The sequence below is a fragment of the Triturus cristatus genome, chromosome 9 (genome assembly GCF_964204655.1).
Source record: "Triturus cristatus chromosome 9, aTriCri1.1, whole genome shotgun sequence".
NCBI lineage: Eukaryota > Metazoa > Chordata > Amphibia > Caudata > Salamandridae > Triturus > Triturus cristatus.
The window spans coordinates 6132446-6159046 of NC_140592.1; the positions used below are offsets into that span (position 1 = coordinate 6132446).

Genomic DNA, 26601 nt, shown 5'->3' on the forward strand with positions numbered 1-26601 from the left:
AAGAAATGTACTGGGCACTGGTTGAGAAGGGGGTCCCCATCTACATAGTGGCTTCACTGAAACAGATGGTGTTTGGTATCAAACACCTCGTATTAATTAACCCACACTGAATCCAGTGATAGATTTTATTAATCCATGCATCGAGAAGGCACCCTAGAGCTGCCCCCTGAAAACCTACCAACTACTAGTGTGCCGATGCACTGGTCTTAGCCAGTCTGCCACCACAGATAAGTTTCTGACCTTCAGGGGTGAGGGCCTGTGCTCTCAGGAGGTCTGAAACAAACCCTGCTCGGGCAGAGGGTGTTTACACCCCTCTCACAGGATGACCTGCTGTTGGAAAGTGGATTGTTGGTGGGGGCAAATGTAGGTCTGCCACTGGCAATAAGGCCACTAACACAGTTTAGGGCTCAGAATAGGTCATAGAAAATTATTCCCATGCTCAACCCTTGGTAACATGGCTGCGAGCAGACAGGCTTAACTTCAAATACAAGTATGTAAAGCATTTAAAAACACAAATTCAGTAAATAATTAAGACACAACACATAATAAAAATCCAACATGACTTTATAAAAATAGGAAATATTTGCATCTTTAAAATGACACCAAAACGACAAAAATGCAATGTGGGGAACCGCCGATATGAATTTTTAAAGATTTATCACGTTATAGCACTTAGAAACTTATAGCACCCTATTGGGACATCTGGTCGCGATAGACCGGCTCAAAGTTTCAGGCCGACCGCGATGGAGCCCTGAGCGGCTACCACTCGTGGTAGATCCCGGTCACAGTTTTTACCTTCGGACGTAGAAACTTTTCTGGAGCTTTTTCTCGCGGGGTCCCTCGATGCTCTTCACTAGGCCGGATTCGGTGAGGGTTCGCCGGCCTCGGATTTCTTCTACTCCCAGTCAAACTGTGGAAGTCGGACCTACGGAGCTTTTAGCGGGACAAACCTGGATGGCTTGCCCGTCTCGCGGTTGAATGCTGGCGGCTTGACTGGCCAGGTTGAGTCTGTCCCCCTATGGAGCTTTTTTTCAAAGTTCTCCAAACTTCTGGAACTTTTTCCTGAACTTCCCCAAGGGGTCCCAAAGTGTCTCAAACTCACTCCAAGGGTCTGGAAGCTCCAAGATGGTCCTTGAAATTTGATGACTTCAGTTCCCACAATCCACGTGGACAAACCCCTTACAAATCCACTGGTAGTTCTCCACGTTGAAGGTCCTTGGTGGTGGTGATCCAGGTGAGCTCTGTTAACCTGTAGCTTGCAGGGAGTCCACTCTTTAGTTCTTTTACAGCAAGGTAGTCCACAGGGCTGTAGTTTCAGCTGGTGCAGTCTTCAGAGGGCAGGCCTTAGAATTTGCACCCCAACTTTTCAGCATGGCAACGTCTTACTTTTTTAAGTTTCAAGCAGCAGATCTGAGAGACTCTGCCCCTCTCAGATACTTATTCCAAGTTCTCTGGGTCAAGCAGGAGGTCACTGCTGACCAATGGGAGCAGGGCAACTCCCCCAGGTTATGACCAGATCCTGTAGAGTGTGGCATTATTTTGTCCCAGAGTGCACCAAATCCTCCAAATTCATAATGGCTGATTTTCCAGCAGGGAGGTAAGAGCTGGCTAAACACACCCATAGGATGGCTACTTTTCATAGACTCTCCCCCTTGCATCTGTGCATTCCTTCCATAAGCCTAGCTCTGGCTGAGGTGAAAAGTTTAGAGTTGTAAATGACTCTGGTTTCTTCCCTCCTTTTTGAAGACCATGGTTTACGACTCCTCCCCCGGCCCTGGCATTCCTGTTGAACAGCACACTGCCCTCCCAGAAGAGCTGGTTAATCCCAGGGGCTCTTTATCACCTCTTCAAGGCAGCCTGGCTAATCCACTTAACTCTGACCAATCAGACAGACCACTGGAAGGCTGAATCTGGACTTACAAAGAAGAAAGTCTTATAACTTCTTGTCTGTACATTTTAGGAGACATTCAACAATATCATATTGTTGGATTTATCACTACCATTCTGGGAAGTTCTAACATTCTCCTATCAAGAGTTGTCATTTAATATCTTCTTGCAATGTTAACCTATGTGGCATGGGATTTGCAATGGGAAAAATTACTTGGGCCATTTTTCCCGCACTAGAGCTTCTAGAAGCATATTTTATAAGTACTTCACTTATATCTACAGGACCCCCCCCCCCCCACCCCATGGGACAGCTAGGGGGGACTTTGGGGGTTCTGAATCTGTAGAAATATTTCAGATCCTCCCTCCACAGTGCTCCTAGCATCAAAGTCTAATTTGGGCAGCACTTTATCACAATATGGGGAGTGAAATGTGAAATTTCAATTAACCCAGGGCATATAAAACTCATTTTATAAATACCTGGCCCTCCACCCCTGGGACTCCTAGGAGAGACCATGGGGGTTCCTAATATCCAGAAACATTGTAGGTTATCCATTTTAAGTGCCTCAAACACCAAAGTCGAGTTTGAGCACAATTTACTTTTTAAAAGCAGTCCTGCCACACAGGGCAGCTTTTAAACTGACCTCAGGCTTCAGCAGTGCACACATGCAAGTGCAGAAAAAGCTGCTGGCCTCTAAACTGCCATGCCCTATTGTGGGTCAGGGACTTTTAGGTAGTTTTAATCCCCCTGGCTCAATATTTAATAGGGTCTGATAGGGTAGGTCATGCCAATCACAGCGGTACCCCACACCATAGTGTACCCTAGTGTATGTAGGTGTTGTCACTGTATTCTAAGTGTGTCTTCAGCATAGCACTCGCTCTGGGCCTGGTTAGGCTGAGCCCTGGGTCAGTCAGTCAGTTACCATCAGTACCAGTCAGCAAAAAGTTGGGGGGTGCCCAGGGCACAGGATGACTTTGCAACACCGGCAAATTAGCATTCCAAGGCAGGGAGCTTCAAAGAGTCCACCACCTTTGGTAAGCGAATCTGGCTACCCTCACAGGAGAGGATGCTGGGACCCTCACAGGACAGGCGGGAAAATTAGCATGTTGAATTGCCAGGCTGAACACGTATAGAGTGACAAAGCCTGATGGAGATATGCCTTTAGAAATTCCACCATATTGTGTGTGGTGGAATTAAGAATTCTGGGACAGGGTGATTCCCACTCCCCAAAGGAAGAGGTCATTGAGGGGGGTGTAGTGAGTCCAGGGGTAAGTAGCTCATTGGCCACTACCCCCTCACTCCCCATAATGCCCCTAAATTTAGTATTTAGGGGACCTCCTGATACCAGGATTTCTATGGACCAAGAGAAGAAGTGGACAAGGAAGACGACTGCTGACCCGAGAACAGAGGAGAATGACTGACTTGGCGCCAACCCTGCCGACCTGTGTGCTTCACCCAACCCTTGTAGAGCAACTGATTCGTACTGCCACTCTGCAGACCTCAAGAAACCCGGAGGCCTGCCCATGCTTCATAAATTGCCAAAGGTACTCCCCTGGAGTAGAGGAGCTACTCTCCTGCAGCCGCAGGCACCCACGAAACAGACCTTCCGGGGACTACCAACAGGTGCCCAGGAAGAGGTGCTCCTACATGTCAGACCCGTCCTCCCTCCAAGTGTGGGGGACGCCAGGACCGACAGGAAGCGCACAGTACCAGTCCCTTGTGTACTGAACCCCTTGCAACAGCCAAGACTTGTTGGGCCCAGACGGGACCCCAACACTAAGGAAGACCAACCTGCTAGTCAAGGGACTTCAGGGACAGTGAGACCCACATCGAGAGGGGCCCAGCTGTCCTGTTGTGCACTTCTGCAGCAGAAACCAAGACAAAGAGGGAGTCTGTGACCACTGACGGCTGAAAGCACCTATGCACCTGCGCTCCAGTGCCAAGTCCAAGGAAGGTGGTGCCCTGATCCACAAGAGCGAAACCCATCCTTGGGTTTGCCCAGACTGGACTTCAGTCGCTGCCTGCAGCCTCTTTCTGCAGGTCCACTCCAACCGCAAGAAACTTCTGCACCAGAATCAGACACCAAAAGACACCACTGCACCCTGTGGGTGGGAATGTTCCCTGTGACGGCTCGAGCTGAGTGGGAATGTTCCCTGTGTAAGGCAGAGCTGTGGGTGGGAATATTTCCTGTGTCGGCTCGAGCTGCGGGTGGGAATGTTCCCTGTCGGCTGGAGCTGAGAGTGTGCATGTTCCCTGTGTCGGCCCGAGCTGAGTGTGCATGTTCCCTGTGTCAGCCAGTGCGGAGTGTGTGCATGTTCCGTGTGTCAGCCAGAGCTGAGTAAGTGCATGTTCCCTGTGTCTGCCCGAGCTGAGTGTGCATGTTCCCTGTGTCAGCCAGAGCTGAGTATGTGCATGTTCCCTGTGTCAGCCCGAGCTGAAAGTGTGCATGGTCCCCGTTTCGGCCCGAGCTGAGAGTGTGTATGTTTGTTCTAACAACACTATAACTAATTGCTAATCTTGGTCTCAACGTTCATGTGGCGCAGTGGAGGTTTATTCCCTATTACTATTAAATTGGTTTGCCTGAAGAAGGGCAGGATCTTTTCGGCCTTCTCAGGGCAGCTTTTAAGAACATCGATAGATGTATGCTGATTAGGGCAATGGAAGATAATCTTATTCTCCTTACTTTAACTGATGTAATCTTCCAACTTTGGAGGTAGGGATAGGAGGTGAACAACCAATATATATATATTCCAGTAAAAAAGAGGCCGAGAAGATTATTTTGGCACCGTTATTTATACCTTTATCAACAACTGTGCAGAATATCTTAATAAATGTGGCAGAGATTGTCCACTCATTAATGTGATGTTTACTATGTTTGCTGAATGCAGACGACTCTTCATTGCACGCACTGAAAATCTCCAGTACGAACCTTTAACGTCTTTTGAGGTTTCATGAAGGATTTACAGCCAATGTGGGCAAAGGTGTAGTTGTTTGCAGGCTCAAAATAGTTAGCAGGAAAATCTTTTCATATAAATAAATGAAAAATTAGAGCTGGTCGACTAATTTCATTACCTTTGCTTTTGGTTCTGCTATAAAGGTTTTTCTCTGTGGTAAACCAAAACAAATGCAGGTATTTTTAGCAACTGCACACGTATAACTACGGCTCTAGAAGGAAAGCTGGTAAAAGGGCTTTATCCTCTCCACTAGAATTGCAGAGTGAAGTCTGTAACTGGAGCAATCAATGGAGCTGAACCTTGTGCCAGTTAGATGGTGCCCTTCAGGATAGAGCCCAGGAAGGTGTTTTGAAGGCGCTCTGCCTTCCCAACTCGTTCAAATTAATGTTAAAAATGCTATTGGAAGTTTGCACCTTTCAATGTTGGCATGATCATTTGTTTTTACATTTTTGGGCATGCTGTGGGCAAAAAACGCTGAGCTTTACCAAGAAACGTTATCAGACCTATTACATTTTGGCAAAGCTCTTGCTTTTCATTGCACATGTCAAAGAAATACTATCCTCCCTCAGTGGTGTAGCCAGTGTGTCATGGGTCCAAGTGCAAGAAAAGAGATTGGCTCCCCGGCTGATGTTTGAACTGTGAAATAAGTTATGATGCTTTCTCCACACTTAGAGGACAAACTTACAAAACCGGTACACAGTGCTTGTGCGTGTTCAACCCTACTTTATCTCATTTGAACTGTGAAATAGTCATTCAGAGTTTAGTGGGCCCCTTAGGCCTCTGGTTCTCGGTGTCTCAGCACTTTCTGCACAGGTGGAAGATGCACCCCTGTCCTCCCCAAGTTTAGATGCGGTTTGGTCTGACCCAACAGTATGTAGGAATAATACTGTACACAGTTCAAGACAAGATATTGAGATAAAACTAAATGTGCAATTAGAAGTAGCGCCTTACACATGATGTGGGTCCTGGATATTTGATCGCCAAGACCCTGCCTGGTTAGGAGAACTATATAGACCAGTTTACAGCGACCCAGAAGAGCAATTGCTAGGCACACATGTTGTTTTTCCGATGGACACTTCTAACTACTGATTCCTCATCTTTAGACTATCCCCAGATTCATTACACGGTCCCGGCGCGGCGGTAGCTGGAGTCGTGCAGCTCTTCTTGGACTCCGTTTCACCCTGGATATGACGGCTTGGGTGGCACTTATAAGCGCCACCCATTTGCACTGACATCAGCTCCTTACTTTCCGTGCCTTCATACAAAGATCTGGAGTGTTTGTTCAGTCGCAGAAGCAGGGCAGGGTCTTCCACCTGAACTTGCTCACTACTCCTCCGTGCATGTGGATTAAGCGGCAGCAGTGCGCTGCATTCGATCTCCCTACCAAAGTAGTGAATGCCATACTTGTTGGCAGATGTTCTTCACCAAAGTCTGTTTATGGCGGATGCTCGTGCAAGTTTGTGGCTTGGTGTGGCTCCCACAATACGGATCCATTTTAGGACAAACTGTTTGTTTTGTCTTGGTTCAGCAAGGACGTGCAGCGGGCATTATTAAAGAGTATTTGTTGGCCCTTTCAGGTTTTTTGCATTTACCAGTTCAGCATCCTTGTTCAAATCCCCAGTTTCTTAAAGCCCCTAAAGTCTATCCCTGTGCCATAAGTTTCCTTCTAAACCTTTTTTCGATGCCACAGTGGATCTTAATTTGGTTCTTAGTTTTCTTATGTGCATCTCTTTTGAGTCGATATACAGCTGCCTCTATGCCCTCTGACTCTGAAGACGGTCTCAATAACTTCAGTTCATCGAGTGACTTTCAGGCCAGTCGTCCTACACCATATTCTTTTATAACAAACTGGTGCTGAGGACTAAATCAGCCTTTCTATTGAAGGTTGCCACTCCTTTTTAGGTCGCGACTCCTTTTTAGGTCTCGCGCCTAGCGTTGAAGTGCGCAGCTGTGGTCGCGCATCGCGAGACCTCTTGTACGGGGTTTAGAAAGCTATCCACACACTCGTGCGTGAGGTTTTGCTTTCCCCCTCTGGCATTGGCTTGCGCGTGTATTATTTTTTTTTAAACGGCACGAGATTGGGCAAAGGCGGGACAATGTCCCGCCTTTGAAATGCCCATTCCCGACGGTGGCCAGCACGCGCAGCAGCACACGTTCGCCTTGCTGTCGCGTCCCCCCCGCTCCTCTGTGGTGCGCGCACACCACTAGTTGTTGACAATAGCGATCGCTTTCAGTGCCGCTTGTTTTCTTTACTTTTGATATAATCGCGGCACCCGTGCTTTACTTTTAATGTTATAAGTAAAGCGCGGGTGCCGCGATTATACCAAAAGTAAAGAAATAGAAAAAAAACTATTTCTTTACTTTTGCTATAATCGCGGCACCAGCGCTTTACTCTTAACATTACAAGTAAAACGTCAGTGCCGCGATGTTTGTTGAGATGTGCAATAAACCCTGCTTGCATTTTAGAGCGAGAACTGCAATACTGTACCTCACAGAAGGCACAGTCATAGCCACTGCCTGATATTAGAGGGTGCGCTGATGTACAGTGACTTTCAATATTGCAGACGAAACCGAATAAGTGGGCATGTATTTGAGAAAAAGGACTTTAATAGATTGTGCATGTTGGTGAAGAAGAAAAGTGCTTTAGGTAATGCCAGCATTTCTAAGGGACGGCCAGAGAGCGCGCATTTGAAAGATGCCCTCGTTAGAATTGTTCTCGCATTTCAAGAGCGTCTAACAGCTGCGCCATTCTTTTGCCTGCGTTTCAAAGAATGCTGCAATTAAGGAAAACGTGGACACAATCCTGGCACAGTATCCCTCAAGAGACGAATGTGCATAATGGAAAGTTGGTAGATCGTTTCCCAGTTTCAAAGCGGTGTTGCGTGGCCTGTTAATGGTATCAAGGCAGCTCGCGCAGGAAGTTCTGAGACCCCCAGTCATGAGAGAGATTGTCAGATGGCAGGTTGGCGCTTCCCAACAGCCTAGCCTTTCATTGGTTGCAGTTGTGCACACCTGTCACAGCTGGAGTGTTTACACCAGCTCTAATAGACTAGCCAGCGACGTGCGCAGAATATCACTCACTGCATCACTGCTGAAAGCGAGGGCTCCTCCGGCCCGGAGTATGCCGGGGACACTGGCACACCTGCTATTAGACCCGAGTCATGCAGGAGACTCCAGATTTTGAAGCACAAAATGGCCTTATTTTGGCTGTCGGCCCCTGAAGTAGCATCTCCTTCAATGGACGTCAATGGGAGAAATGCATTTTCTCTTTTTTTCTTTTTTTTTTAATCTCCCACTTTCCTCCTCCAAAATGTTGGCATGCATGCTGTGGCAGTACTCACCCAGCGGCTGCCCTTCACCCTGAGCCGCGCACAGAATATCCGGGCACTCCTCATGCGTGAAGCATGAACACTGGGTGGGTGGGCTCAAGATGATGGACACTGGGGTTTGTTCCACAGGTTGGAGTTTCACTTAACGAGGGGTGAATCTAGTTCAGAGCTCCCTGTTCCAATGCGTTCCTATTCTACTTGGCCTTTTCTCTTGTGTTCTAGTGCCCGGTATCCAGGGGCATCTTAAGGATTTTGGGGGACCTGGGCCAAAGGTATTTTGGGGGCCCCTGTTAGGAACCGCTTTGAATTTATGATCCAATTTCATCTTTCATGTCATCTTTGGCCGTGTCACTGACAGTGCACAGGCACACTCATCCAATTACTAAATGTGTTTGCATCTAATATAGGGATATAATAGGGATAGTTACTTGTGTTTTTAATATTGTAATACAGCAGCTGTTCACAAATATTATTGTAAATAATCTGTGATCCCCCTCCCATTTCTCATTTGCGAGGTCCCTCTTTCATCTGAATCATTTTTATGGATGTTGAATCAAATAAGTACCATTTCTCTGTAGAATGTTTGTAATAGACTCTCGCATATCACCCATATTATAAATAAATGAAAGAAAAACAGTATTTAGAACAATCTGTTCAAGAATTATTGAAGGTCAACAGGGCAAGACTCTTCAGAATGAAGCTGGCTCCATTAGGGGGCCCCCTGAAAGACTTGGGCCCTGGGCCAGAGCCCACTTTGCCCAAGCCTTAAAACGTATGTCGGTGTCCCGGGTGACACACTATTATAATTACTATTCGTTAAGCGGACAACTTTGCCAATGCGAAGTGTAGCAGCCTCTTTTACTTAGCATACATAAGGGTTACAATACCGGCAATTTAGGTTACCGATCGTGTGTGATACGTTGTCTTGTGTTAATACCTGGAGAAGCGAAACTACACAGATCATAGTACAAAACCAACCCGGGCTAAAGTTTCCTGGGGGAAATTCCAGTTGACTAGTTACAAATGGTTTCTACTGAATCCAGCTCTCTATGAAAGACAAGCATTTGGCAATGCAATAGGTCTCGCATTTATGCGAGTTTGAGCTATTGGCATTGTAAATGACAATGTCTTTTATTTCTTTTTTGGTCTTTAAAACCAAAATAAAAGGCATTGTCATTTACAATGCCAATAGCTTAAACTCGCCTAAATGCGAGACCTATTGCATTGCAAATGCTTGTTAGGTCTTGCTGTTGATCAGACATCGACCATGCTTTGCTCCAGCTCACCTCTCGAGAAGGAGATACCCCATCGTTTGGACCCTAGAAGATCACTGAGCTTTTATATTGATTGCACCAAAGACCATCGAGTAGATGGTCTGCTTATTGTGTGGTTCTCTGGGGCAAAGAAAGACAAAGCAGTGCAAAAAAAGTTTGTGGAAGAGGATCATCTGGATTAAGATCTGCTAATCTCTGGCCAAGAAGCATCCCCTGAAAGACTGAGGGCCGATTCCGCCAAGGCTGCTGCCACCGTGTAAGCATGCAGCGTGGACTTCTCTGCACATGTTCATAAAGTACTACTGCCTCGACAATCCGGTCCTACGGGAACTGGCATTTTGGCCGTTCATTCCTGATGGACCTTCTGGTCTTAGCAGTCCCACAGACTCACCACCTGGGTAGGTACTGCTTTGGTATCTGTTGAGAAGTTGACGAATCTGTGGTTAGAGGTATCCAGAAGAAGAAGAAGTTGTTACCCACCTTCGGTGAACCTGTTTCTGGGGGATCTTCTATCTGACCACAGATTCCTACTTCTCTTCCGGCTCCCTGTTCGGTGGCATGGCCTCTTTCCCATCATCTAAACATGTGCCATATTCAGTATCTGTGCACGGACACAGATTGGTTTTTAGCTTTTTAGCATCCAAGGGCGCAGACTGTGTCAAGGAAGAAACTTATGTCTGCTCGCCTGGATGGTGCTTACATGTGGCTCAAGCAGTTACTTCTTGGGCGGAAAGGAGTTGATGCAGAGATGCAAGATTCCACCAATCGGTATAAAGGGGCTTTGCAAAAAAAAAAAAGGTTCCGGATCCAGGCTGGTGCCTTAGGATGTTCTCGAGGCGAGCAATCTGTGGTTAAATAGAGTATGATCAGAAACCGTGTTTGCGAAGGTAGGTAGCTTCTTTTTACACACGTTACCTTTTGAAGGGATTCACATGTAAATGGAATCCTAATGTATATCCGATTATTGACATGGCTCAGATTTTATGGCTGTAGAGGACTCCCACATTTTGTTTCTGTGGCCTTGATGGGCTTCGAGTTGGAACAAGTAGTTAAGGCCACTGTGAGTGGAGCGTTGATCTCCGGACTGAGCAGCAGAACTGTCTCTGCCGAAGTGCAGAGTCCGTCTTGTCACCGATCTACGCTTTGAAAGCTTGGCGGAAGCAGAGCCCTGCTCTTGCTTACCTTTAGGCTATAAGCGATTGCAGCCCTCTTATTATCAAGTGTGCTATACATTTGTCTGTATTTACAGATTAGGAAATGAAGAGAATATTAGTCTAACCAATGATTGAAACTCAATCCCGGTCACCAGCAAAGGTACTGATGACATTTGATCATTTGTTATTCTGCGACCTGCTTTTTGTGTTGCTGTTGTAACTACTTTTAACAGATGTTTTTGTGGTTGTTTTTTTAAAATGTCACAGCAATTAATGTATGTTTCTGAATAAACTGTGAAAACCATGGCTTTGTGAGTTAGGTTTGCAGTTTTGAACACTCAGCGGGCTTCGCTTGAGAATCTGATAGACTGGCGCATGGTCTTGTGTTTCCTGAACTGCCCTTGTTTCCGTAGGAGAAGGAGGATGTGCTGGTCGATATGCCCAGCGGTGAGCTCGGCTGTCATTACTACGAGCAGCTGCACTACAACGACTTGTGGCTCAAGGTCGGCGACTGTGTTTTTATCAAATCACATGGCTTAGTCCGGCCGCGTGTGGGCAGGTAAAGTGTCTTTTTTTCCTTAATTACAACAAGGTGCTAATGTTGGAGCTCAAATAATTTCTTTAAAATGATATAGATATCTGAATCCAGCAGAGATCTATGTGCCCTGTGCAGGAACAGGTCTGTGTAAGAAAATGAGTCGATAGTTGTGTGGCCTGCACAAGTAATGGGTCTACATTTGTACTCCGCTGGGAACAATTACCCCATTGTAGCGATTGACTCTCGCAAGATAGCAAAGCAACCCATGGCCTACTCAAGGGAGGTGGTGTGGGCTAGTAATCTCCATTCACAGATGCACAATAACAGCACTCTTAACGGAATGTCCAGTCTGTGCCTTTTCTTTTGGAAAAAGTACATTTATTGCACACACACCACACAATAGTATGCAGCAATTTACAAATATACACAAGCTGACAAATACTTTCGGATGACTTTGCATTATCGTTCTTAACTGTCACAAAAGAAGGCCTAGATCAACAAATCCTGTCACAACATTTTATTGCCATGCGAGTGGTTGTCAGTGTCACTACTTCATTAAAGCATTCACAAGGGAAAATGTTTTGACCTGTCTAGTAGATTTGGGTCATCAAAATTACCTTTAGCATGAAATATGCACTTTAGTTATAATCACAACATCTATGTAGTTCTAGTCCTTCACCCCTGGAGGATGTTTGCAGCATAACCACTTTTATCAGACGTTAAGATGCTGCATTTCAAACATAGTCCCTAAAGGACTTCTCTTGGATAAATTCACATAGATGGTAATAATCAACTTTTACCCCTGAACATTCAAATTAAGCACTTTTAGGCCACAACTGGTTGCAGCCATAATGGCCACCCGCTGGGGGCGGAGCCTTCCGCACTGAAAAACAAACGTTCCAACCTGGGGAAAGCTTACAAAACCCTTGAGGGGTTATTCTTCATAGTCTCCCCACACATAGAGTGGGGACTCTGCCACGTTCTTTGGGGGGAGGCTCCCCCCACACTTTGTGAGCACTTTGGTGGTGACCCCGCTCTCTTGGGGTCACCACAAGCCACAAACGAGTGGGTTTTCCTTTGCAATACAGCCGATGGTAATGAGGTGCTCCTTCATGAGCTTTGGTGCATTTTTTAACAGCGGCTCTCTTGCTGCGTTGGTGAGAGCCACGTCATTTTCCTTTTTAGGTCTCGACTGAGCCGCGAGACATTTAGTAAGTGGGTTTTCAAAGTGCTACCACATGCTTTTGCTGGCCTCATGCTTGCGGTTACGTGCACATGCACGCGCGCAGACGCTATCTGGCTTTCCTCTCGGCCTTTAGCCGTCGCTCTCCCTCAGAGCCTCCTCTCCGCCCCCTCATTCATTCACTGCTGATCCTCTCTCGCCCTCTACATTTGATACTTTCTTTTTTTCTTATTTTTTTCTGCCACACGTTTCTACCTTTCATTGTTGTTTCCTAGCCCCACCCCGTCTAGTGTTGTCCCTCTTCATTAGTTTCCTGCTTCCCCCATTGCTCACCTTTCACCGTCTCCCCTCATCTTTCGCCTCTCACTGCCTCTCCCTCCTCCTTTCACTCATACTCTTTCACTGTTGGCACACCTCTCCACCTTTCTCCGGTGTCATCCTCCTCTCCTTTCACTCAATGACTACACAGAGAACCCCGCCACAGCCTGTTAACTGCACAGAGAACCCCGCCACAGCCTGTTAACTGCACAGAGAACCCCGCCACAGCCTGTTAACTGCACAGAGAACCCCTCCACAGCAGGTTACATTTAATTGTGCTGAAAAGGTCTTCAAAAAAACGCAGAAGAGCTGAACTGAGCATCAAGACACACGCTGAAAGCTGCGATTTTCCCACAGAACTGTGTCAGAATCTACAGACCGCATCAGGCCACTTTTTCACTTTCACATTTTTAAAGCCCCATGGGAGGCGGATGTGCCCTTTTACAGAACACCAGCTGCTCACAGGTCTTGGCAGCATCCAGCGCTGAAGCGCCTCATGACGTGAAACCCAAGTTTATGATACTTTAAATTTAACCAATACAAGCACATTCTAAGAAGGACAACTGTGCTGTGTTAAGAAGTCTGCACACAGTCGCTGCCTCTGCCCCCTCCTGGGGTGGAACGCCTTGGCTAGAGGCAGGGGCGAACGATGACACTTATCTCCTCTACACAACAGTGATTTATTTTTACTTTCAAAAGATATTGAAGTAATTTGGCATTTGCCAGCCCCACCCTTCATAACTCTCAAAGCATGGCAGCTCAATCACGTAAAAACTCGCCTCAGGTTCACAACACCATGCAACATTTTATGTTGCCTATGAAGTGCTCCCGAGGCCAGAATAGACGGCCTTTTAAAGTCGTTTTGCTGTTACTGACTGCTGCTAGATGGCGCTGCAGCACCGCTGTCTTGATTCCCCTTCTGGAGGTGCTGTGTCCCTGGCCCGAAGCAATAAGCCGAATAGCGCGGCATCATTTTAAGCCCATGATGAGTGCGTCATTTTGGGACTACAAGAAGTGCTGAGCCACAATAAGGACATTTTATAGAGTGAAAATATATAGTATTTATAATAAACGTATAGAATATCTTAATATATACTGTCCCTAGTGACAATGAGCCAAGCTGTGCATGCACCCGTGTGGGGATTCTGAGCTGAAAAACCTTCAATAAATAGCTGCAGGGAAGGAGCTGTGAGAGTTGGACGGGACCACGTGGGGTTCAATTCGTTCCTAACGCACAAAAAAGCGAACAACTAATCGACCGTGGAATACTTCATTTACCAACTTTGCCCGACTTCTTTTACAGAATGTAACGTGTCCACACAAAGGAAGTTTTAACAAGAGAAATTTCTGAAACAACATTAGGCAACAGAAACGACCACCTAAAAAGCACCTTTGTTCAATTTCACCGTGCAGGCCTAGTTTTAGCGAAACGTTTTCTTCTGCTTTTTTTCGAAAGCTTGCAAACGTCCTGACAGACATACATTTGTGTAAAGTAAAAAAAATACAGGTAGTTGAAAAGAAAAAATCCCTTGCAAATCCTGACCGAAGACGGGGTGGCGGGGGTGCACGTGCGGCGACTGTCACTAGGGGCATCAAAGTTTTCTTTTTAATTGTATTTGTATTTTCTTTTTCCAAAAATTAAACACACGTTCCACACAGATAATTAAACTCAAGTTTAAGTCAATTTAAAAAAAAAAGGTATGTACATTGTAGTATAAATTAACACAGCTAGTCAAAAGTATGCAATAATGAGAAGCAAATCCATATGCAACAGCCCAGCCTATACCATAGATGTCCTTATATGTGGGAATGTATTAACATCTTCAAAACAAGCATTGGCATAGCCAATAGGTCACGCCTTTGGGACCTTATAAGTGTTTAACCATGCAACAGTTAATGTTGCACCAAGGATATTGTGCTGCATAGCTAAATACTTATAAGGTCCCAAAAGCGAGACCTATTGGTTATGCCAATGCTTGTTGAGTTTTGTTTCTTCTGCGGCCTTGCGCCGCGCTTTCGTTTTTCTCAGGGTGCCCGGTTCCACCGAGCACCCTGCGACCTTCAATCTAGGTTGAAGAGCAGTACAGGGAGCCCACCCCGGCTCTTCTCACCAGCTCCCCGAATGGCCTGCACTCACACCTGCCACGGGCGCCAGCACTTTGTTTCTTGCCTGCCCGTTATTGCAGGCAGACGCGTGCTGTGTGGCCAGCGATCGGGTCGCATGAGGGAGCTCAGTGGCACTCCCCTCTCCTCTACAAATACACAGGACTCATGGAAGGGGTCCTGGGCTGGCTGGCATTTTTGTGGGGAGCACGACAGCGCTCCCCGGCTTCTCTTTTTCGCAGAACCCAGTGATTTGTTCCTGGGCCCAACTGCGGCTGTGCGGGGAGCACAATGGTGTGCACCGGCTCCTTTTCTTTGCTGGGCCCAGCGATGGTGTCCTGCGCTTGCTGGCATTTTAGCGGGGAGTGCAGCAGCACTTCCTGGCTTCTCTTCTTTGTCAGGGCTCAGATATGGGGCCTTATTCCCCTTCCTGCATGCCAAAGGCAGTGCGACGGTGCTACCCCGTATCTTCGGCACCTCTGAGTCTAGGGATGGGGTCCCGGGCCCGGTCCTCACCCAACGATGGGGCACAACTGTGCTCCCTCATTTCTTTTCTGCCTGGGGCAGCCTCCAGGCCTTGGCCCACTCCGGAGGCACAATCAATTTCGACGGCGGAGCCCCCTGCGCGTTGTCGCTGGTCTCTGGAATGGTCAAAGGTTGCTCAGCTTTACCTGGTCATAGATGCTTTTGGTGTAGTTTTTAGGTCTCGGCTAGCGTGGCTGCGCACATGCGCAGCTCGCTCGGCGAGATTTAATGATTTAGAGTAACTTCTGTAAAGGGCTTTAAACCCCGCCCCTCTTTTCCATTGACTGGCATCACCGTTTATGCTAAACGGTGGCCAGCCATTGGAAAAGAGCTTTTTATGACGTATACTTTTGGCTTTTTCAGACGGCCCACTTGAACGGGCTTGCCTGCTTTCCTTTTGTCGCAAAAGGTTTCTTATCTTTATGGGGCCATGTGTTTCAAACACATGGCCCCATAAAGACAAGAGATCCGGCTGCAGCGCGGTCATGTTTCGATTTTGGGACCGCGCTTGGTAAAATACCTCTATGGGACTTGGCATTACTCACTACTTCTGGCGCTCATGATATATATTCCATCGGGATCACGATATATGAAAAGTTCCTCCTTTATTCTTTCAGTCCATTCAATAGATATCGCATTTTGCTCGGCCATTTTATGTTCAATGTGCGTACGCACCGCGCAGCCCAAACCGAAACGCTTTCCGAGATGTCACCTTATAGGGTTCATGCGAATATCGAGGGAACACCATTTAGGCTGCACCGGAAGAGAGCTTTCTTCTGAGCTGCTTCCGGATAGTAGTCGTCACTTCCTGTATAAGTAACCGTGGGCGGTAAGGAGGAGTTGGAGACTGCTTGGGGCACTCCTCTAGCCCGTAAAAGGGGTTATTTCAGGGTTCTGATTGAAGAAGGGCACCGGGACTGAAAATCATAGTGGTATTTGGGCCCACGGGTCCGGTGCAAAGTCCTGAAGAAATGGCTTAGTTTTGTTCGCAAGGGAGTTATCTTTTGCCCGGGCAAGGAGGAAGGGTTGCTTCTTGGTCTGAGGCCCGATAGTCTGCTTCGAGCCCAGGAGGGGGGTGGGGGGGGGACAAGTAATGGGCGCCTCAGGAGCTGTTGATGCGGGCTGCCTGTATGGACGGATGTAATCCACAAATAAGTGCACAGTTGTGTCGGAAGATGCCTTCCGTGGAAGTGGAGGGGGGATTAAGGGATGTTGTGTGAATGTAGGAATTTGGTAATGTGTAGCCCTTGCACCCCAACTCTCGTTTGGGTTGTAGAGTAGTGAAGCGTGGCCGAGTTGCTATGGTCCGTATTGAGAACATTATTTTATTCGGCACCAAACTATGGATTTTATACCCCTGGGCTGCAGCACCATTGTTAATAAAGGTGTATGGTTTAAATACTAGCAGTCGCTCTTGGACGAACGTGAAGATCAATTTGTCCGACACCATCTTCTATTAGCTCAAGGATCTATGAACATGACTGGTTTCATTTATCAATCTTGCCAGTCCGGATTATATGCTGATACTAGTGTGCTCTAGACACGATTTACCGGAGCTTGGCATACCATTGGGCAAAACATGGAACCCTTGACGCTGACAAAGGCACTTCACCCATGCACCTTTATTTTGTAGATTAGCTTAACCTCTTTCGCGTCCCATCCCAATACCATTGACGTCCTGCCCAACAGCCCATAATTGCGGTTGAGGGTAAATTGTTGATCGTCTCCTTTGCACAAATGCGATATGCAACATACGGTACAATGGCCGGTGGAATCGGGCCTCTGAGATGCAACGAACTACCGCCCCCTCGGCAGTTTATTTACGAGATTCGTGAGATCGAAGTACAATTTTAGACCGACTTTTCCTCTAATTTCGAATTGAGCAGTTTACCCATTGTCCCCCAGTGTTTGCTCAACCTTGTTTTCATTCGGAGTCAATGTTTGCTTGTTGCACGTTGAACTAGCGAACCTCTACAGCCCTCCTGCACTTAATCCCACCCACTCCCGTTAGTTGATTTTGAACGTGCCATTTTAAATCATGACGTTTATTGTAACAAATCAGGCTCGGGTCGCAAATTAAACTGCAAAGTGATAACTCATTTTTTATAAATTCAGTTCAGTTTTGAATGTAAACTACTCTTTCCTAACGCTTGGTTTTTTGATGTTCCATAGGGGGCACAACAGCTTTCTTAATACACGGTTGCCCTCTTGTTGTGCTGCCATATTTTTTGGGCAGGGTTCCAACGTGATTCTTTGCGATGTCCTTGTTGAAAGCGAGTTGTGGCTGTTGCAGCCTCACATAAAGATGAGTGTCTGTTTACCTCCATGGCCACTGCCCCGTCCACATGTACCCTCTTCTATCGGTGTAGAGGGATGATGCGGGACAGTGCGGAGAACTGTTGTGCGAGCAGATTAAGTATGTGGGCTTTTGGGGTGCCACTTACAGAATGTGACTTGAGATGTAGCTTCCAAGCCTTTTCACCCCCTCTAATATCAGAGGGAAGTGAGAGTCACTGAAATTATGTGGCAGGGTTGACTAAACTATGCAGCATAATGTGCCCCATTCTTTTGATGAAGTTACTTCATTATTAGTTTTCTCGCCAAATATTTCACGTCATTGGCACTCGTTTTACCAACCAATATAAAAATAGGCAACAAAGGTTACTAGTTAATCTTTATGAAGGGCCTTCCGCTGCACGCACAAATTCACAAGTAAGTGAATATTCATCTTTATTGTGCATGTATTTTTCAAAACTGAAAACACTTGAAGCTTTTCTCCTAAGAAAAGCATAAGTAATGGGAACTTGGGAGAAGGGATTTCTCTACAATAAAAACAATATATTTTCAGGGGTGGGGGAGGGACATTTTTGTGTGTAATTCGCATCAGATATGAGCTGAGAATGTTCCTCTTGTTGTAAATGTTGCGCGCGCAGCTCTTGTGGAAGGATGTATTCTTCGAAATCCAAACGAGTCACAGAATTTCACGTGTGCTCCTAAGAGTCTTTGTAAATTCCATGAAAGAAGGACATCAAAGCCAATCGCAGAAGAAAACCTGCAGGAAGAGAAGTCTAACCTTTCAGCCTTGATCTTGGGGAACCTGCCTAGTTGTCTCAAAGCAAGCTCTTTCGAATATATAAAGCCTTTGTCCCTCTCACACATCTCCTCTGCCGCTGTGTCCCAATGTCGTCTCTCTCCACCGTACATGTTTCTCTCCTCGCCCTGTGTCCTGATCTAAGGCTCTCTGATCAGCCCCTCACCCACCCTTATTACATGCAATGCCAGCCATATAGGCTCGGTAGCATGCTATTCCACTGCCCTAAGCGACAGAGGAAAGTCTTCACTGCGTAAATGAAGGACATCTTCCTTAAAAAGACGCCCTGTGCGCGGATCTGCCACTTCTCCAACTCTCCCGAGCTATCCTTACTATCGACTGAAAGCTCGTGGCGCAGTAAGAGGCCGGTTCGAATGCTCTTGCCTCCGTTACTGGGGTAAATTGTTCGCTTCGATGGATAGCGGTTTCTGCTAGTCCTCTCGGTTGCTGACCGTTCTCATTTGACTCCAATGCTTCTGAACTCTCTCGCTGCCCGGAAGTGAAAGCACTGAGAACAAATCTGCAGGCAATATTCCAAATTTCCCAAAACAATCGGCAATTTACAACATTTTCTGGAAATATAAAAAATCTGGCTCATAAGTATTGTACATTTGTAAATCGAACTCCTTTTCAATTAGTAATTTGTATTAGAATTTAGGTCACCAGGTGGTCAGGACCACAGGCTAATTGAATAGCTTAAAAAAGCCAGAAAAAGTTAAGGCAAGTGTTGGATTGTGGACCTTAAAATGCGTGATAGAGCAGGAGAATTTAGCTTTAAAAAAGTGCCATAATTTACACTAGGCATTAACACAAAAATGCTTAAACGAATGAAGAGCAGAAAAATGTATTTCTTCTTTAATAGATGAATGTTTTTAGGAGATGCTGTAGGGGTTTCTGCCATCCCAATTTCACCCATTTGCCAGATATTAGACTCGGCTGAACTAGCAATGGAGGGTGGGCACGGGAAAGGGAACCTTTGTCAAGAACAATCGTCTGCAGTATATATTTGCCTACATCTGACGTATGTTTGACACGTATACTTGTGATGCACTATTCCAATTCACAATAAGCATTTGCGATGCAATAGGTCTTGCATTTTCTAAACTTTGACCTATTGGCATTGTGATTGACAATGCCTTTTAGTTATGTGCACTTTGTACTTCTCGTTGCTTGCAGGTTTTCAAAACTCATAAATAAAAGGCATTGTCACTTACAATGCCAATAGCTCAAAATCTCGCAAACGCGAGACTTATTGCATTGCAAATGCTTGTATTAACCTAGTAAGGATGAGCGGCTGAATTGGCCCCGACAGGGTTCAGGATGGAATCTTCAGTTGCCAAAATCTTTCTGAAGCAGGTGCGCGCGCGTACACACCGAGGTATCTAACTGGGTCACGAAGGAAAGAGTCAAATAGAAACTGTTGATGAGATGAGTGCTTTTTATATCAGTAAATTGTGTTATTACTGGGTGATTTCAGAGGACGGAAATAAGCTGTTTAAAACTGGGGGGGGGGAGGGGGGTAGCTCGGTACATTCAAAGTTGGATTGCCGGTTAAATGTGATGTTCTTGGAGTCATAAGTTCGATTCCATCCTTCTGCGGTTTGTACGTTGAGTGGCGTCGCTTAGGCAGTAGTAACATCTGCTATTTACAGTGCTTAGAAACTGCGAAATATGTTCAATACATTATTACTGTTGCGCAGTCTGCTAAACTTGTAGGATTCTCGGCTTCTCGCTGCTGATCTCCCGGCTCTGTCATGTTCCTCCTTGTTTGATCTTGGGCACCCAGCCACGGGCCGTCACTGTGAGTGGCAGAGTTTAACCCTGACAGCCTCTGGCAGGGCAGACGGGATTGCTTTGCTCATAAGGCATGACCGGGTGATCAGAGGGCGACGGACCGCATGACAACGGAGCACGGCGGCGGACATGTTGCGATGGGCACAGGCCATCTGTACTTTCGATCAGGTTGTCTCATTGTGGCGAAATGAGATACAAAAACACACTGCTGCTCGCAGCTCGGTCAGGAATAGTTCAGAAAAATTTCTGTTCTGAGATTACCTTAAAAAACAAACTAAAAATAATTGCTTTGACTCCAGAATAAACACAGAGAACGTTAAATCGTTCCTTAGTCTGGACATCTGCCCAGGTTGCATCTCAATTCCCCAGATATAAAGTGATCTTTTATTGGGCTGAATTTAGGAAGTTAAAGAAAACGAGCATTAAAAATGCAATAGGTCTCGCCTGTGATTAAGTTAAAGCCATTTACTTTGCTATACAATACCAATAGCAAAGCAAATGGCTTTAACTTAATCAAAGGCGAGACCTATTGCATTTTCAATGCTTGTTTAGGATGAGCCTGGGCAGTGCATGCGCTGCTCTGTGAGACATGCTGTATTGAGGTAGAGACTTGAAGCTCCGCCCACATTTTTCATTGGCTTATTTCATTGTCCACTGTAAACTATCGCTGTTCATTGGTCAAAAGGCCTAGTAGTCCCTCCTTAGTACCGCCTTGTCTCATCTTGTAACCTCCCATGGCGACACCCCCTGTTATGTGTGTTGTTACTTGGTAGGCTTTAATTGCAGTCTCTGAGCACTATTTTCTAAAATAGCCTTGTTCTGCCTGTTGTTGCATGCAGGACACACTTTCTCCTAATGCTTTCGCCTCATGGATGCTCAGGATGGCTCTTGGCCATCATGAGTCACGGGAGTCGTGTGCTCATGACGGCCGGGAGCTGTCTGACCGTTGCTGCTCCGCCCACGCGCGGCTAATTCCCCGCCTGTGCGGGCGCAGTAATTGGTGGGCGGAGTTCAGACCGCTCCCGGCCGTCATGAGCACATGCCCACCATGATTTATGACGGCTGGGAGCCGTCCTGGGTACCTGAGTGCCACGCCCAGCCCCCCCTCGCACCGCTGCGGAATTTGCCACGCGGCGAAGGGGTTAAACATTTTTTATAGCAAGCTTTTGCAATGCAATAGATCTTGCATTTGCGAGAGTTTAAGCTATTGGCATTGTAAATGACAATGCCTTTTATTTAGCTGTTTTAAAAACACATACACAAACGGCATCCTGAGCTCAGTCCGAGAAGTATGATGTCCCTGGATGACCCATAAGCTGTACAGATATACTTTTGGACTTAACAGAATTGTTTATTGTATACAGGTTACAGTGTACATTGGTGCGACTCTGGAGTCTTTAACCCAAAGAGTACTGAAGCTGTGCCCTAAGGCAGTCTTTACCATAGGAGTATAATGGAGTGTCACTAAAGTTAAACAGTAAAGCACACGGACTATCCCTTATACGTGAATACCCACATTATAAGGCTTATTCCAGGTCACTACCCAACTCTGCATAGTCTTTTCTGTGGCAATCTACCTATGCGCAGTTCTTGAGCCGCGTATGACAGGAGTCTCGCGCCTAGCCCTCTCGTGTGTGCACACGTGTAACCAACCCAGTGCCCCTTATCCTTAGGGTGTCTAGCAGCCTTATTTTAAAAGACTAACACTGACGGTAGCCACACGCAGTCCATTTTAACAAGAGTTTACCGTGGACGAGTAACAGGGTATGAGGCTCTTCCACAGTAAAAGGTCAAAAACTGCTGGTCGAAAAGCCAAGAATCCAGACAGATCCGATGGTCAGAATCATCCTGAAAGGAGAGAGGGTGAGAGAGAGAGGCGAGAGAGAGAGGGAGAAGGATTGGGAGAAGAGAGGGAGAAGGATTGGGAGAAGAGAGGGATAAGGATTGGGAGAAGAGGGAGAAGGATTGGGAGAAGAGGGAGAAGGATTGGGAGAAGAGGGAGAAGGATTGGGAGGAGAGGGAGAAGGATTGGGAGGAGAGGGAGAAGGATTGGGAGAAGAGGGAGAAGGATTGGGAGGAGAGGGAGAAGGATTGGGAGAAGAGGGAGAAGGATTGGGAGAAGAGGGAGAAGGATTGGGAGAAGAGGGAGAAGGATTGGGAGAAGAGGGAGAAGGATTGGGAGAAGAGGGAGAAGGATTGGGAGAAGAGGGAGAAGGATTGGGAGGAGAGGGAGAAGGATTGGGAGAAGAGGGAGAAGGATTGGGAGAAGGATTGGGAGAAGAGGGAGAAGGATTGGGAGAAGGATTGGGAGAAGAGGGAGAAGGATTGGGAGAAGAGGGAGAAGGATTGGGAGAAGAGGGGAGAGGGCAATGAGAGAGAGAGGCTGAGACTGTCTGTGTCCCTTGATTACACCAGTTGGTCTGGTCCGATATTTATCTGGTAGATAGATTTGTTCCTGAACATGACCCTTGCTATGCTGGAGTGTGGCAATAATTGTGTAATGCAGCACGAGCAGTGCTGGTGTTTTAAGCTGCACTGACTTTCTGGGCCTATTGGGAAGACGGGTGATGATGTTCAGTCGTGCTAGTGTATGTGCTCCGCTTTCACTGTTGAGAACAACATACCTCAATGTGCACCATAAACACAAGACGCTTTACGTCTGGGGCCATTAATGGCTCAGGAGGGGAGCCGCATGGCCCTCTCCCTTTCACATTAGTTTTGCAGCCCTAAAGAGGGTTGGGGAAAGGGGACCAGGGGAACCACTGCAGGCAGCAGTTTTGGAAGGATCAAATGTGTGTGATTGATTGATTGATTGAGATAGATAGATATAGACAGATATATATATATATATATATATATATATATATATATATCTCCATCCTACTGGCAGTCGCCAGTAGGTAGATATAGTTAGGACCGTGTTTCCATAGGAAATCTGAAAATTCTATTTTGAATAACTTTGGTGCCGGTTGACGAATCCTCGCGAATTTTTCAAAATAGGTGGGGCGCTCCACTCCTACCCTGAAAGTCTCGGGATGATTAGTCAAGCGGGGGCCGAGAAAAAAGGGGGGGTCCCAAAACGCGTTTTCCCCATGCATTTTCCCATAGGACCTTTAGTCGAAGGTACAGCCCGAACGGCTGAACAGAATTATTTGAAATTTGGCAAAGAGAAAGTCCTCCGGTCAGGGATGTGCCTTTTGAATATCTGGAGTCAATCTGTTCAGTAGTTCCTTGAGAAAATTTCAGTTAAAAGTACATATATATCTATAGGCGTGCACCGTGTGCGTACGGTAAGCGTACCGTACGCTGCCGTGCGCGAGCGTAATTCTGATTGGTGGTTACATGACAGTAAACATTCCAGTCGGTCAAAATCAGGAAGTGTCGGCCGCCATTTTGTGTGTCTCACACTAAAAAACAAAGGTGGAGAACGTGAAAAGGGGGCAAGGTAGAGAGTTGCAGACCCCCTAGCCTTTGTCAGGAGGTCCAAAAAGGAACCAGAAGTGTGAAAAATAATAATTATAATTTTTTTTTTAAATCGCGGCGTACGCGTACCGTGCGCGTACGGTACGCGTACGGCGGTAAAATAAAATAAAAAATAGAATTAAAAATCAAAATTAAATGTTTGGATGTTGGTTGGCTCTTAAAAGAGCCGTTGTGTTTGAGTGTTTTTTTGGTACCTACAAGTAAGTACCGATGCAGAGTCTAAAGTTCAAGAGGAAGACTCTGTTCCCTTCATCAGTGAAATGTACACCGTCTCCTCTATAAATGTCTTGCATGTTGTAACGCAAGTTGTTGTGGTATATAGAACCCATACCATAGTCTCTGAGGAAAGCAGAAACAGACTTATTGACGTGCTTTCTTGCTTTGTCAATCTGCGGACAAAATTGGTTGGACCAGTTCCACTTTTGCCTTTGGCATATGTTAGAATATACAAAGGCGGATTGAGGAAAAAGCGACATCAATTGCACAAAGGTGTCCTTAACAAGCATTTCCAGACCTACCCCAGTTAATGTGCCTAGGTCATTTCCACCACAGTGCACAATTATAAGGTCAGGCTGTGGGAGATGTAGAAAGGATTTCACCAAAGGCATTAATTGGTGCCACTTAAACGAGCCATACCATATTACAGGATACAGTCTATCTATAACTATATACATAGGTAGTTTATTGTAAAATAAATATATAAAAAATATAATAATACATACATAACTTAGCATTTATAAAACCTTACCAATTCACTTAAAAAAACATAGCTTTCACACACGTTATAGTTAGGAATTAGCATTTAAAAAACCTTACAAATTCACTTAAAAAACCATAGGTTTCACACATGTTATAGTTAGCTGGACATTTCACTCGTAAAAACCAATGAAATTCCCCCGTTATAGTTAGTTCAGATAACTATAACTCGCGCGACCGCCACTCTATCACAAGGATGATGTCATCAGTGATGTCATGAGTGATGCCACTGACCATGTCATGAGTGATGTAATATGTGACGTCATGAGCAGTGGATTGCGGTCGCGCGAGTTATAGTTATCTGAACTAACTATAACGGGGGAATTTCATTGGTTTTTTACGAGTGAAATGTCCAGCTAACTATAACATGTGTGAAACCTATGGTTTTTTAAGTGAATATATATATATATATATATATATCTCCATCCTACTGGTGGTCGCCAGTAGGTAGATATAGTTAGGACCTATTTTCCATAGGAAATCCGCAACTTTTGGTCAGCTCCGGTCCGCTCCTATCCTGAAATTTTCACAGTGATTCGTCAAGCGGGGGCCGAGAAAAAAGGGGGGGCCCAAAACGCGTTTTCCTCATGCAATTTCCCATAGGACCTTTAGCCGCAGCTACAGCCCGAACTGCTGAACGGAATGACACCAAATTTGGCAAAGAGGTAGTCCTTAGTTCAGACTCGTGCCTTTTGCTTAAATGTTGTAAATCCGTTCAGTAGTTCCAGAGAAAATGACAGTTAAAAGTACATATATCTATGGCCTCGGAGGATCCGCGCACCCTCCCGATCACGAGCTGAGTTTTAATTGGCTGCCAACACTCTGAATCAGGAAGTGCTGGCTGCCATATTGTGCCTCGGTAGAACCGAGGCACAAGAAACCCCCCCCAAAAAGTTGCAAAATGCGAAAAGGGGGCAGGGTAGAAACACCCTGACCCCCTAGGCCTGCTCAGGGGGTCCCACAAGGACCTTCAAGGCCCAACATTTTTTTATAAAAAAACGGGAGGATGCGCGCTGAATGCGTGCATCCTGGCGATAGAAAAAAAAAATCAGCGCGGGCTCCCGTGCTAAATATGCTAATTTGCCCCCGGGGGGCCCCAAATCCTGGGGGCATAATGAAAAAATAGTGTGGGGGTCCCAATCCCCCACACACTGCCCCGGGGACCGCCACCCCCCGGGGCTCTAACATAATGTAGGCAGGGGGCTCACGGCCCCCCCGCAGCCCCGGGGACCGCCAACCCCCGGAGCAACTTCAAAATGTGGGAGGAGGGCCCCCCACATTGGGGAGCATGTTAGCTGCTCCCCATGTGGAAAAGCAATGCCGGCTCCCGCAGGACGCGGGGAGCTGGCTGGGACTGTGGGGGGATTGAGGACCCCCCCCCCCATGGCCCCCAATGAAGAGGGCGAGCCCCGGGGATGGGGTCCCCGGGGCTAGTAGTAGCCCGGGAGGGGGGAAAAAAAAGAAATTAAAAAATGCAAAAAAAAGTGGCCACAGGAGGGGGGCAAGGCAGCCCCCCTCCAAAATATATATATATTTTTAAAGGGCCATGCCAGGGGGGGATGGGGTCCCCGGGGCAAATTATGGCCTCGGGAGGGGGGGCCAAGCGGCTCCCTTTCCGATTTTTTTTTTTTAAACAAATTGGGGGCAGGCCCTGGGGGATGGAGTCCCCAGGGCCAATAAATTAGAAAAAGAAGGGGGGCTACACAGCCCCCCTTAAAAAAAAAACCCCCCCAAAAAAACGGGATTGGGCCGGAGGCCACGCCCCCTCCTTGCACCACTCTGCGAACGCGCCCCTTGGCGCGTTTGCAGAGGGGGAACTAATTCCCCTTGAATACTGGGGGTCCCTGGGGACCAAAAAGCCCACCAGGAACCTCCAGTATGCGCCAGGGGGCTGCATTGCAGAGAGGTGTAATGAGGCCACACCCCTTTTAACACCTCTCTGCAACGCAGCTCCGTGGCGCTTATTGGAGGTACCTGGTGGGCTAGTTGGCCCCCAGGTACCCCCAGTATTCAAGGGGACTTAATCCCCCAACTTAAAACGCGCCATGGGAACGTTTGCACAGTGTTGAAGGTAGGGGACGGGGCCTGAGGTGATGTGTGCAAACACGCCCTGTGGCGCGTTTTAAGTTGGGGAATTCCTTCCTCTTCAATCCAGAGGCCCCCTAGGGGCCAACTAGCCCACCAGGTACCTCTACTAAGCGCCACGGAGCTGCG

The 26601-nt window shown here is 46.7% G+C and overlaps 1 protein-coding gene across 9 annotated transcripts in view; it reads left to right on the forward strand.

Annotated features, from left to right (window-relative positions):
• PBRM1 (polybromo 1) overlaps nt 1–26601 on the forward strand; it is a 552328-nt gene that overhangs the window by 295475 nt on the left and 230252 nt on the right. For all 9 annotated transcript variants that reach the window (XM_085624202.1, XM_085624197.1, XM_085624200.1 and 6 more), the window contains exon 21: nt 11010–11155. In XM_085624202.1, coding sequence (XP_085480328.1) covers nt 11010–11155 — 146 coding nt within the window. The remainder of the gene's footprint in view (nt 1–11009; nt 11156–26601) is intronic.